At 44.4% G+C, this 14,460-nt stretch overlaps 1 protein-coding gene across 1 annotated transcript; it reads right to left on the bottom strand.

The window, feature by feature from the left end:
• Nucleotides 1–329: 329 nt before the first annotated feature.
• LOC124040336 (aspartate aminotransferase, cytoplasmic-like) lies at nt 330–13,898 on the bottom strand. Its single transcript, XM_046357446.1, has 9 exons — nt 13,618–13,898; nt 7,945–8,126; nt 7,551–7,674; nt 5,725–5,837; nt 5,381–5,485; nt 5,120–5,270; nt 4,865–5,030; nt 4,356–4,498; nt 330–3,994 (listed from the first exon to the last, which is right to left on the bottom strand). The coding sequence occupies exons 1-9, from the start codon at nt 13,724–13,726 to the stop codon at nt 3,855–3,857; spliced, it is 1,233 nt and encodes a 410-aa protein (XP_046213402.1). The 5' UTR covers nt 13,727–13,898; the 3' UTR covers nt 330–3,854.
• Between the last annotated feature and the right edge of the window lie 562 nt (nt 13,899–14,460).

The raw sequence follows: 14,460 nt of genomic DNA, 5'->3' as shown, positions 1-14,460 counted from the left end.
CAGACCACCCAATGAATGTTTTAAAAACTCCTCAATAAAAAGATGATTCTGGACTCCTGTATTGACAGTGTTCTTTGTTTCCTGCACTTTCATTCCCAATGTCATGAGAAACACTCAAAAAAAGAGAACTTGCACGAACAAAATATTATTTCTGTCCTGGCTCTCAGAAGAACTTTCCTAAGAATTACAACATACTGTGAGAAACTGGAGGGCAGTGACCTATACTGACTGGGCCAAAACACTACACACACGGATAACCACATAAAAACCCTGTTCTGATTCCAGGTTGTTTCTATGTTGTAACAGCATTCCATGACTCTGACACATGGTGGTGGGTAGATGTTTATTCAAGGCTTCAGTCAAAGCCCCTTGAGATACATAGGTATTCACTTACAGACACTAGCTGTGAGCGCATTTCATTTGTGCAATTTTGAACATTACATGTATATCATTGAGATGGTAGCTACTGATAATAGTGCAATAATAATGCTACAGACAGAGACAGCATCAGAACAGACTGATTGAGCAGACCCTTAATTTAAATCCTGAAAATAAAAAGTGATTATTGCTCTCTGATTGAGAACAGTCCTATTTATCCCTATTGAACGTACCCCGGGACTTTGAGAACAGTTCCATTTGTCCCTATTGAACGCACCCCGGGACTTTGAGAACAGTCCTATTTGTCCCTATTGAACGCACCCCGGGACTTTGAGAACAGTCCTATTTATCCCTATTGAACGCACCACAGGACTTTGAGAACAGTCCTATTTATCCCTATTGAACGCACCCTGGGACTTTGAGAACAGCTTCCCCAACAGAGCGCTCCATACAGCTAAGGTCTGAGGTAATACAGGATTTTTACTTCAAGTCCCGTTGCACTAAAATAAACTTGATTGTAAATATAACATCCTACATATATTTAGTGCGTGACTGATTTGGTCAATTGATTGTTTCACTCTAGTACTTTTTCCAAGTCAAATACGTTTTACTTGGGTCACAGTTCATATTTTGCGACATTCGCTCTCAAGTGGACCCAAACAACTCCTCCTATAAAACGTATTCAGGTGGTAAGTCAAACAGAATAGGGAATGTGCATTTTACAACCGGGTCGTTCTTGAATTGTGGTGGTATTTGCGTCTCTTGCAACCATGAAAATCACTTTAAAATGACAAATAGTTACACATCAATATAACCAAAAACGTTTTGAACTGTTTATCTATGATAAAACATTTGTCCTTAATACTGCAAAACTTTGTTTATGCTTTGTTTTTTAAAGTACTTAGGGTAAGCAAATTGGCTTGTCCCAGTAGTGATGTGTAGAGTTGTTTAGACATTGGTTTGTCCCAGTAGTGATGTGTAGAGTTGTTTAGACATTGGCTTGTCCCAGTAGTGATGTGTAGAGTTGTTTAGACATTGGCTTGTCCTAGTAGTGATGTGTAGAGTTGTTTAGACATTGGCTTGTCCCAGTAGTGATGTGTAGAGTTGTTTAGACATTGGCTTGTCCCAGTAGTGATGTGTAGAGTTGTTTAGACATTGGCTTGTCCCAGTAGTGATGTGTAGAGTTGTTTAGACATTGGCTTGTCCCAGTAGTGATGTGTAGAGTTGTTTAGACATTGGCTTGTCCCAGTAGTGATGTGTAGAGTTGTTTAGACATTGGTTTGTCCCAGTAGTGATGTGTAGAGTTGTTTAGACATTGGTTTGTCCCAGTAGTGATGTGTAGAGTTGTTTAGACATTGGCTTGTCCCAGTAGTGATGTGTAGAGGTGTACAGACATTGGTTTGTCCCAGTAGTGATGTGTAGAGTTGTTTAGACATTGGCTTGTCCCAGTAGTGATGTGTAGAGTTGTTTAGAAATTGGCTTGTCCCAGTAGTGATGTGTAGAGTTGTTTAGACATTGGTTTGTCCCAGTAGTGATGTGTAGAGTTGTTTAGACATTGGTTTGTCCCAGTAGTGATGTGTAGAGTTGTTTAGATATTGGCTTGTCCCACTAGTGATGTGTAGAGGTGTACAGACACATTTTGGGGATTTATATGTATTACTCTTAATGCTAGAAAGTGAGAGAGAAAAATGTATCATATACATCAATAAAAACAAAGAGGCTATTAAAATAACTATTTATTTTAAAATAGTATGTCTGTCCCTCAGGTGTCTGTCTTTGGGGTTCCTGCCTTGACAATCACTCATTGCAAATATAAACAAGAACCTTGAACATTCCCTCCAGTGGGGAACGTATCAGGGAGGGGTCTATATTGAAGAGAATTGTTAATGATTCACACCCAGTATGTCATACATTTGACAGATTCCATTGATACTTTGGTATGTCGAAATCCAAAGTGTCCCTCTGTGTTATTCAATTTAAAATGTAGGGAAATTACACTGTGAGCTAAATTATTAATTATGTCAAAAATGATTTTCAAAGAGCTAATGACTTTAGATTTGAGTATGTTGCATCAATTTAAGAAAATAACCTAAAATTTCTCATTAGTGTTACTACTCCTACCGATGGCACAATGTTATCATAATGTCATTAAGCAGTCATCTTAGTTGATGTTGAATGGGAGGATATACCAAAACACATTTAAATAAACAAAATCTAGAATAATTAAGTAGATTTTTTTGCCAAAACGCCAGTCCCCAATGCCACAGCAATTCAAGAACGACTCCAGCAATACTAACCACATTGTAATGTCAATAACATGATTAAGCAATGGAAGATCATAATCACCAGCTAATCTAATACACCCAGATACACTTGGCCTGTGTCTCAATAGTTTAAACACTATAGCTTATTTTACATACCTCCTTTCCTTGTGTCCTTCCCTCCATGATCACTGATCTGGCTGTATGTACATGACAGGTGGAAGAAACATCAGTTTCAATGAAGGAGATGAGGAAAGGAAGCCATTTCAAAGTGTCGAGAGACACCCAGTCAGTGCCTTAGTGTGGAACCACACAGCATCTACAATGTCCTGACAGAGACTGCTTATTCGTGACACCACTGAACACAAACACAAAAGGAAATGACACCCCTCTCCACTGCAAGCAGTATTGATGACAAACACACAGGGATGACAAACACACAGAGCCACAGACAAATGATTAAGACTTGTCTTTAACTGTTACGCTGCCTTGTGCATTAGTTTAAGGGTTAAAATAGAATATATCTGTACAGGCAGTGACATGATCAGCTCGGCGTACAGTGGTGCGCTGGGAGTTAGGAAGGGGGCTTCTGTGTGTTTGGTCTAACACAGGGGTGGGCAAACTGTCTCCAGTGACAAATTGGGATTTTGAAATTCAACGGAGCCGCATTTTTGGGGGGGACCAATTGTTTGTTAAAATTAATTTGCGGGGGCCTCCCGAGTGATGCAGCGGTCTAAGGCACTGCATCGCACTACAGACCTGGGTTCGATCCCAGGCTGTGTCACAGCTGGCAGTGACTGGGAGACCCATGAGGCATTGGCAGGCCCGAGATTTCCTTGTCCCATCGCGCTCTAGTGACTCGTTTGGCGGGCCAGGCGCATGCGCACTGACACTGTCGCCAGGTGTTCAGTGTTTCTTCAGACACATTGGTGCGGCTGGCTTCTGAGTCGGTCGGCTCGGTCGGGTCATGTTTCGGAGGATGCACGGCTCTCGACCTTCGCCTCTCCCGAGTCCGTACGGACGTTGCAGCGATGGGACAAGACTATAACTACCAATTGGATACCATGAAAAAAAGATTTCTAAAAATATATATTTAATTTTTCAATGTCTTGCAGGCCGGATGTGGCCCGTACCAGGCTCCCCCTTGGTCTAATACATTATACACACACACTGCTGGTGGTGGACAGGGGCCAGTGCTAAGGGTATTGTTGTCTTCTACTGGACGTTGACAACAGTCTCGTGGATAGACTTGGCCACATAGTCGATGTTCTTAGTGGTCAGACCACACATGTTGATACGACCGCTGGCCATTAGGTAGATACTCCTCTCCTTGATCATGTACTCCACTTGTTTAGCTGGAGAGAGACAAAATATTAAAAAGGTATGAACAAATCAAATGGTATTTATTCATCAAATGCTTCATAAACAACCGGTGTAGACTAGCAGGGCCCTTAACTGTAGGATTCCATATGTTATTTCATAGTTTTTGTCTTCACTATTATTCTACAATGTAGAAAATAGTACAAATAAAGAAAAACCGTTGAATGAGTAGGTGTGACCAAACTTTTGACAGGTACTGTACATATAGGTAGAGATAGAGTCACCAGTCAACAGGACAGATAAACAGTAACAGCACCATATGTGATGAGACAAAAGGTGTGTGTGTGTGTGTGTGTGTGTGTGTGTGTGTGTGTGTGTGTGTGTGTGTGTACTCACGGTTGAGGCCAGTGAAGCTGAACATGCCGATCTGCTGTGTGATGTGGTCCCATGTTCCTGGTGTTCCCAGAGCCTGCAGTTTAGCCTGGAGTGAAGCCCTCATCAACAACACACGGTCTGCCATGGTCTTCACATTATCCTTCCTACAACAGGGAGAAGGGGGGAGGGGATAGAAGAGGAGAAAAGGAAGATGGAGGGAGAGAGAGAGAGAGAAAGAGGAAGGGATGAGAGAACGAGAGAGAAGGGGATGAAGAGAGGATACATTTCAAATTACAGGAGGTTGCAGAGGGGAGGGTGCCTCATAGTAATGTCTGGAATGGCATCAAACAGGTGGAAACCATGTGTTTGAGGTGTTCAATGCCAATCCATTGATTGTCTTCCAGCCATTCCTCTGAGCCCGCCCTCCACAAAAAAAGGTTCCACCGGCCACCTGTGATTTGAACGTTTTGAACACTCATGTAGAACTGTTGTGAGTGGATACACTACTATGGACCTAAATGTGTTCCCACCATTCAGCGAAGAGTTCAGCTGTGTTGAGTGTGATGGCGACTAGCCTGGCACCCTGGGAGGGAGGGTTGGACCAGGTCACCCTGACAATCTTCTCCATCTGAGACAGAACCCTCCTCACGTTGTCAGCATCACGAGCTACGATGGTCAGGTTCCCCACACGTTCATCTGAAAGGAGACAGAATCTTCATTTCGGGTCTCTGCAGTTTACAGATTGCATTGTGGGGGGGGGGGGGGGGGGGGTCTGTCTGTCTCACTGTAAAGGCCAAAGTTCTTGGAGAAGGACTGGGCACAGAACATCTCAAAGCCCTGGGTGACAAAGTAGCGCACTGCCCATGCATCCTTATCCAGACAGCCTGACGCAAAACCCTGGTACGCAGAGTCAAAGAACACAAACAGCTTCCTCCTCTGGAGGGGGAGAGAGAAAAAGGACAAAGATTAAACATCTTCAGAAATGAGAAAAGATGTCAAAAACCAAAATGGTATTTTCTTATAATAACGTGAACAAACAGTCTTACCTTCATGACCTCAGCCACCTGCATCCACTCAACGTGTGTAGGGTCTGTGCCGGTGGGGTTGTGGGCACAAGCGTGCAAAACGAAGATGGAATGCTTTGGTGCAGTCTGGGACCGGGGTCAAAGGTCAGTGTTAGACTACAGGACAGCCAAATGACAGAGTACTGGGAGCTGATACAGGAAGTTGGTATCGTTAAAGCTAAACATTGTGTAAAAAGCTCATTTACTTTCAAGGTAGACATGACCATTTTTTATATTAAATATTCACTATTGTGAGGTCAACTCAGAGTTCGGGAGCCGGTCTGGTCTCCATGTCAACAACACCTGTTCAGAGGTCAGCGGCTCACCTCCAGGTCACCTAGGAAACCGGCAAGATCCAGTCCCCGCTTCTCTGCGTCCCAGTACTTATAGGGACGGACGTCCTCGAACCCAGCGTTGGCAAACACAGAGTTGTGGTTTTCTAGAAACAAACAGTAGAGCAGGTTTTACAACACACTGCCTTTTCCCTAACAGAGAATTATTTTCCAAATCATGTTTTTTGAGTCCTCCTTTGTAACATTAGCTGAAATTATTTGATGGCTCTATTGCAGAGCCATGAACCAAAATAAAAAGTAACATGCTGTATTTGTAAATCACCTAATAATTAAATATTAAGAGGACAACTCAGCAGTATAAGTTCCAGATAACATAACATATCAAGGCCTCTCGAGTGGTGCAGCGGTCTAAGGCACTGCAGAGGCGGCCCTACACACCCGGGTTTATTCCCAGGCTGTGTCGCTGCCGGCCACAGCCGGGAGACCCATGAGGCAGCGCACAATTGGCCAAGCGTCGTCCGGGTTAGAGGAGGGTTTGGCCGGTCCGGAATGTTTTTGTCCCATCGTGCTCTAGCGACTCCTTGTGGCTGTCTGGGCACATGCACGCTGACTTTGATCGCCAGTTGTACAGTTTCCTTCAACACATTGGTGTGGCTGGCTTGGCGGGGTTGTTTTTCGGAGGACACACGGCTCTCGACAAAAAGATAAATAATAATAGAATAAAACAAAGAATAAATACACAATGAGTAACAATAACTTGGCTAGTCACTGACCTCCCTGTAAGCCGTCTCATCAGCAAACTTAATGATGGTGTTGGTGTCACACAGTTGAGGGTGAACAGGGAGTATAGGAGGGGACTAAGCACACACCCCTAGGTAATTTCACCAATTCGGCCACTTGGGTACATTTGGGCAACTTGTGTGGGACACCTGGGTGACTTCATGCTAAATGTCATGTAGCTCACCCATTCCTGAAGTTATCAGTCTCACTTTGCACACCTACAGTTGCCCTCTTGTGTTATCCATCAAAATTATCTCCAGCATCCTATTCTAGTACATGTGAAAGATGATGCTACAACAATAAAAAACAGAAAACGTCTCTTTTCATCCACCAGATCTACTGTGTTATATTATCCTACATTCAATTAACATTTCCACAAACTTCAGAATGTTTCCATTCAAATGACACCAAGAATATGCATATCATTGCCTCTGGGGCTGAGCTACAGGCAGTTAGATTAGGGTATGTCTTCAGGCGGAAATTGAGAACAAGGGATGCAGCCATAAGAGGTTAAGGGTCAAAGTGGCAGATATGTTGTTGCCAGGATGTCTGGGATGATGGTGTTGATGTGAGCCATGACCAGCCTTTTAAAGCGTTTCATGGCTACAGATGCTACGGGACAATAGTCATTTAGACAGGTTACTTTGGCATTCTTGGACACAGGAACTATGGTGGCCTGCTTGAACCATGTAGGTAATACAGGCTGGGTCAGAAAGAGGTTGAAAATGTCAGTGAAGACGTTTTCCAGTTGGTCAGCGCATGTTCTGAATACACATCCTGGCCCTGCGGTCTTGTGAATATTAACCTATTTTAAGGTATTACTCACGTCAGCTACGGAGAGAAAGATCACACAGTTGTTCGGAACAGCTGGTGCTCTCATGCATGGTTCAGTGTTGGAATTTAGCTCGTCTGGTAGGCTTCAGTCACTGGGCTCCAGTTGGTGGCTGGGTTTCCCTTTGTAATCTGTGATAGTTTGCACGCCCTGCCACGTCATATCTGTCTGATTATACAGCTCCGGTTCAACCGTATGAGCAGAGATATAGACAGCTGTTTAAGTTGTCCTTCCAGTGTGTGCCTACCCCAGGTTGGCGCTGAGACGTAGACATGTGTTTTCATGTTGTTGTTCCCGTTGTACCAGCGTCTGAGAAACTCAGCCCCCATCTTCAGAGCACCTGTACCCCCCAGACATTGCACTGCTCCCACCTGACAGAGAGAGAGACAGACAGACATACAGAATGAAAGTGAGCAAGAGAGAGAGGAGGATAGGGAGAGAAGAGCGGGAAAGAGAGAGAGAGCGATAGGGAGAGAGAGAGCAACAGAGACCGAGGGGGTGGAGGAGAGACACTAGATAAGCGACTTAACTGCTTAAGAGCAATGTATCTCACAATTCCTAATTTAAATGCAAATTCAACTCAATATATGTACGATCGAGCACACAACACAACCCACCAACACAAACATAAACTACCCTACCCTGTTCTCCTGGATGGCAGGGCTGTCTTCTCCCAGGGCGATCTTGGATGCAGAGGACCTAAACTCAGGCAGACCCAGGATGGGGAGGTACTCATGGTTCAGACGGTTGTCTGCTACGATGAGCTTCTCCACCTTCTTAACCACAGGCAGCACCCAGGGCTGGCCCTCATCTGTCCTGTAGGCTGGAGGGGAGAGACAGGCTAGCTATAGCGGCTGAGGAGGGATACAGTGTTTCCAATATATGGGCCTAATATAGCCTACTAGCTAAGTGTTTTTACTAGAGTTGTGTTTACTTTATGTTGTACATTTTGCAGTAGCCCAACTCTAGCTTTCTCTGCAGCTGGCTTTACTGCCCTGGTGAGCAACCCACCCAGGAGGAGCATTACTGCCCTGGTGAGTAACCCACCCAGGGGGAGCATTACTGCCCTGGTGAGTAACCCACCCAGGAGGAGCATTAGTGCCCTGGTGAGTAACCCACCCAGGTGGAGCATTACTGCCCTGGTGAGTAACCCACCCAGGAGGAGCATTACTGCCCTGGTGAGTAACCCACCCAGGAGGAGCATTACTGCCCTGGTGAGTAACCCACCCAGGAGGAGCATTAGTGCCCTGGTGAGCAACCCACCCAGGAGGAGCATTACTGCCCTGGTGAGCAACCCACCCAGGAGGAGCATTACTGCCCTGTTGAGAAACCCACTCAGGGGGAGGATTACTGCCCTGTTGAGAAACCCACTCAGGGGGAGGATTACTGCCCTGTTGAGAAACCCACTCAGGAGGGGAATTACTGCCCTGTTGAGAAACCCACTCAGGAGGGGATGGTGCCAATGAACAACAGCCCCTGACAACCTGAAGAGAGTTTGAACACAGATGGAGATGTCACAAATACACACTACTACACTAGAAGTATTATCGCTCTGCAAGATCCAAGTAGACTGATGGGTAATTAGGCCTACCGTCGGTCTCTCCCTACCGTCGGTCTCTCCCTACCGTCGGTCTCTCCCTACCGTCGGTCTCTCCCTACCGTCGGTCTCTCCCTACCGTCGGTCTCTCCCTACCGTCGGTCTCTCCCTACCGTCGGTCTCTCCCTACCAACTTCATGTGTATTTTTGACTGTTAATTGTATGATATTGTTTAACCTGTGTGTGTTATACGTGCTGCACTCACTACCTGACAGGTCCACATTGTAAATAACAACTTATTTCCTAATTGACTTACCTGTATAAATAAAAGTGAAATAAAATTCCAACGTTGCAAAGGTTTGTTGTAGTGGTTTTATCGGATCAGGATACAACCGGATACAATTGTCAGACTACAGCCTTGCACTTTCCCCTGTGGTCCTAAACCCCAGCCAGCCACCACTGATACGACAGCAACACTAGTAACTTACTAGTGAACAGTGTTGAGCTAATGAGGACAGGGCACTCCTTTCAAACAGGCTTTTATCTGTTCACTTACTGACTGCAATAGTCTGTAGACATACTTCCATTCACATCCACTTTCTAACAGAGCACGAGGCCTAACTGTATCAGTTGTGACTGAAGTTCAAGAGAAAACAGATATTTTCCTAAGTGGACATGGGTCCATCTCCTCTATTGGGGCGGCAGGTAGCATAGTGGTTAGAGCGTTGGACTAGTAACCGAAAGGTTGTAAGATCAAGCCGAGCTGACAAGGTGCAATCTGTCGTTCTGCCCCTGAACAAGGTACTTAACCCACTGTTCCTAGGCAGTCAATGAAAATAAGAATTTGTTCTGAACTGACTTGCCTAGTAAAATAAAAATATATCTGAGCATGCTAACACATGGTGTAGCTAGGTTATCTAGGCTATTTTCAGCCACAGTGTTAGCCTACTACAGGAAGGGTTAACTTAAGCAATAATGCCTGAGAACCCAGGAACTCCTGGTTGTTCTGAGGCCTGAGGGAGATTAAGTTTATGAATTTCCTGCCTGGGCTGCAGGACAGTGGAATTATGAGATGAATATGTCATGGTATTTCTCTATCGTAGCGCAATGCTAACCCTGTAGTCCTGAGAGGCCAAGCAAGCAGTCACAGGCAGCACACACACCAGGACTTCAGCCTTTTGGCCTCTGCGCTGCAGTGTTATATATTAACAGCACTCCACACCAACATCCAGTAAGAAGAACAGTCACAAGGTGTGAAATGGCTCCGTTCCACCCCAAAGTGCACTACTGGGGTGTATTCTGGCTAGTGTTCTCATAGGATCAGCGTAGAGAGCGTGAATGGGAGTGAATTGCTCTAAGACCACAGTTCATTGATCTAGCTACAACTAATACTGATATGACCATGACGCATTTATCTACATCAACAACTACCGGCCTGTTCCAGTCTGTTCCTACGCCAGTGACAGAGCTACTTCATTGGATGACTGCCAACTACAGGTTATAGACCTTGCTATGCTATCTGTGCCGACCCCTCATGTCTCAGTCTCCAGTATATATGCTGCAATAGTTTATGTGCCAGGGGGCTCAGGTCAGTCTGTCCTATCTAGTGTAATTCTCCTGTCTTATCTGGTGTCATGTGTGATCTTAAATATGCTCCCTCTAATTCTCCAATCTCTCTCTCGCTTTCTCCCCTTCTCGGAGGACCTGAGAGTTATGACCCTGCCTCAGGACTACCTGGCCTGATGAACTTTGGCTGTCCCCATCCCCAGTCCACCTGGTCGTGCTGCTGATCCAGTTTCTGCTGTTCTACCTGCAACTATGGAACCCTGACTTGTTCACCGGACGTGCTACCTTGTCCTGGACCTGCTATTTCGACCACTGAATGTTCAGCTATGAAAGGTCAACTGACATTTACTCCTGAGGTGCTGACCTGTTGCACCCTCTATAACCACAAACTATTATTTGACACTGCTGGTCAACAATGGACGTTTGAACTTCTTGAAGAACGACATGGCCTTAATGGCCATGTACTCTTATAATCTACAACTGGCACAGCCAGATGAGGACCAGCCACCTCTAAGAGCCTGGTTTCTCTAGGTTTCTTCCTAGGATCCTAGCTCTCGAGTTTTTCCTAGCAACTGTGCTTCTACATCTGCATTGGTTGCCATTTGGTGTTTCAAGTACTTTGTGACTACTGCTGATGTAAAAAGGGCTTTATAAAATAAATGTGATTGAAATTTGACAGTAGATTCTGCACAATCAATCAGCAGAGCAAGCAAGGACATCATGCATGTCATGTCCAGCCTGAGTTCATCCTTACCTTCTCCCTCCTTTGAAGAAGTATGCTAGCCTAATCACTGATCTGGATGACATGATGGATTGGAAAGGTTTTACCACATAGAACAGATCCAGTCATGTCACAGGGAGGGATGAGGTCACATTTTTTCAAACAGGGAACAGCACCACAGCAACATTTTATTTAACTAGGCAAGTCAGTTAAGAAAAATTATAATTTACAATGAAGGCCTACACAGGCCAAACCCGGATGGCACTGGGCCAATTACGCGCCGCCCTATGGGACTCCCAAACACAGCCGGTTGTTATACAGCCTGGTTTCGAACCAGTCTGTTGTGACGCCTCTAGCACTGAGATGCAGTGTCTTAGACCGCTAGACAACTCGGGAGGTCTTTCGGATATTGTAGTTAATAGTTAGTCATACAGGATTAGCTAGCTAACTAGTAGCGTTAGATGGCTAGTTACCGTTTAGCATCTGTTTACTTGATAACTGTTGTGCCGAAAATCTTCCCCCACCAGAATACGCCCGACCCCCCATCGCATGAACGCACTACATTTTTCACCGCTATGAGTTGCTTGCTAGTTGAGATTTCTACTCTTCACTCCGTTGTCAGTTTAGCCTACATTCACTGATCTTAGTAGCAGAGAGCATTTTTTTGTGTTCTTCAAGGCAGCTATCAATGATCACGTTAGGCTGCGTTTTATTTTTTTTTTAATAAAAATCGTTAGCCTTGGTTTCTCAAATGATTGCTTCACCAAATTACTTCTCTGATAGAGTTCAGTGTGTCAAATCGGAGGGCCTGTTGTCCGGGCATCTGGCAGTGTCTATGGGGGTGCCACAGGGATCAATTCTTGGGCCGACTCTTCTCTGTATACATAAATGATGTTACTCTTGCTGCTGGTGATTCTCTGATACACCTCTACGCAGACGACACCATTCTGTATACTTCTGGCCCTTCTTTGGACACTGTGTTAACTAACCTCCAGATGAGCTTCAATGCCATACAACTCTCCTTCCGTGGCCTCCAATTACTCTTAAATACAAGTAAAATGAAATGCATGCTCTTCAACCGATCGCTGCCTGCACCTGCCTGCCCGCCCGTCCAGCATCACTACTCTGGACGGTTCCGACTTAGAATATGTGGACAACTACAAATACCTAGGTGTCTGGTTAGACTGTAAACTCTCCTTCCAGACTCACATCAAACATCTCCAATCCAAAGTTAAATCTAGAATTGGCTTCCTATTTCGCTACAAAGCATCCTTCACTCATGCTGCCAAACATACCCTTGTAAAACTGACTATCCTACCCATCCTCAACTTTGACGATGTCTTTACAAAATAGCCTCCAATACCCTACTCAATAAATTGGATGCAGTCTATCACAGTGCCATCCGTTTTGTCACCAAAGCCCTATATACTAACCAACAATGCGACCTGTACTCTCTTGTTGGCTGGCCCTCGTTTCATACTCATCGCCAAAACCACTGGCTCCAGGTCATCTACAAGACCCTGCTAGTTAAAATCCCCCCTTATCGTAGCTCACTGGTCACCATAGCAGCACCCACCTGTAGCACGTGCTCCAGCAGGTATATCTCTCTGGTCACCCCCAAAGCCAATTCCTCCTTTGGCCGCCTCTCCTTCCAGTTCTCTGCTGCCAATGACTAGAACGAACTACAAAAATCTCTGAAACTGGAAACACTTACCTCCCTCACTAGCTTTAAGCACCAGCTGTCAGAACAGCTCACAGATTACTGCACCTGTACATAGCACATCTATAATTTAGCCCAAACAACTACCTCTTCACCTACTGTATTTATTTAGCTCCTTTGCACCCCATTATTTCTACTTTCCACATTCTTCCAATGCAAATCTACCATTCCAGTGTTTTACTTGCTATATTATATTTACTTTGCCACCATGGCCTTTTTTTGCCTTTACCCCCCTTATCTCACCTCATTTGCTCACATTGTATATAGACTTATTTTTCTACTATATTATTGACTGCATGTTTGTTTTCCTCCATGTGTAACTCTGTGTTGTTGTTTGTGTCGAACTGCTTTGCTTTATCTTGGCCAGGTCGCAATTGTAAATGAGAACTTGTTCTTAACTTGCCTACCTGGTAAAATAAAGGTGAAATAAATCAAATGTTATTATGGCGGTTTGATCGAGTCGCAATAGTAATGTCTGCAGTTTTCGGTTTGGCTATTTGTTTGAAGTGTATTACTCTATAAATAAAACGCTTTGCCAAAAGTCGTAATCTCTCCCATGTCTTATTCGACTAGTAGTTGTTCTGAAATGTGTTTTGCTTGCCTACATTTGACTCCCTACTCTATGTTTTGATATAACACACATACAATCATTATTCATTTCGGTTGTCTATCCTGACGTGAAGTTCTTTCAACAGAAAGTATTTGACTCTAGTGACAAAGTTAAGGAAATGAGAAAGAGGGAGGACTGGTCATAATATCAGACGTCTTACCTCCAACACCGAGGTTCACCTTCATGGGGTTCGGGTCCTCTTTGAAATCATTCGACAGTTTGAAGACCGCCACTGGGGTGGCTTGGGGAACCTCACCGAATAATGACATGATGATGAATATTACCGAGGCGGAATTGTTAGCTAAAACGGGAAAACAACCGGGGACAAACCGCTGTTCAGTCTAATGGACGAAGTAGGAAAATAATTTCACCTTCAACTTGGATGGATTTGGTCAGTGGAAAATGGGTGTGAGAGATTTGACCAGTAGAAATTGAAAGCAACCAGCTTGATTAAAAAATCAGCCAATCTTAGCGACGATTGAAAAGGGGAAAATTATGTGACGTGGTTGACAGTTTGTGCCAATGATTAAACATTATTGGAGATCGACACGTTCATATGCAAATCTCGGTCGCTGAATATGAATATGAATAAACGGGTTTAACGATGTTTTGTTTTTTTCCTTCAAAAAAAGAGTGGATTCGATGAATACCCCGGGCATGACCGTGTTAGCGTTTATTGCGTTTGATTGGGAACCGTGAGCAAGGTACCCAGTTCTGACCAATTAAAAGCAAAGTAATTAATAGGATTCTGTGTTTTCATATGTAAAAGTTATACTTTCTGACAAAAATGCCTTGATGCTGGCATCGCCCGGTCACATGACGGGCCATAAACTCGTTCAACCCGAGGCAGTTTAATCGATTCCCTTCAATGTACAAACCTCCAGGAAATAGCTACAATGATATTGCATAGTTATGTAATAACATTTATTTCTAAGAGGTTTCTACATTTTTGCAGGGAAATACAACGCCTCATAACATCCACTGTAGATAAAGGCGTTCACTT

The sequence above is a fragment of the Oncorhynchus gorbuscha genome, linkage group LG07 (genome assembly GCF_021184085.1).
Source record: "Oncorhynchus gorbuscha isolate QuinsamMale2020 ecotype Even-year linkage group LG07, OgorEven_v1.0, whole genome shotgun sequence".
Lineage (NCBI taxonomy): Eukaryota > Metazoa > Chordata > Actinopteri > Salmoniformes > Salmonidae > Oncorhynchus > Oncorhynchus gorbuscha.
The sequence above is the reverse complement of the archived record's forward strand: the minus strand, read 5'-3'. Positions and strand labels throughout refer to the sequence as shown.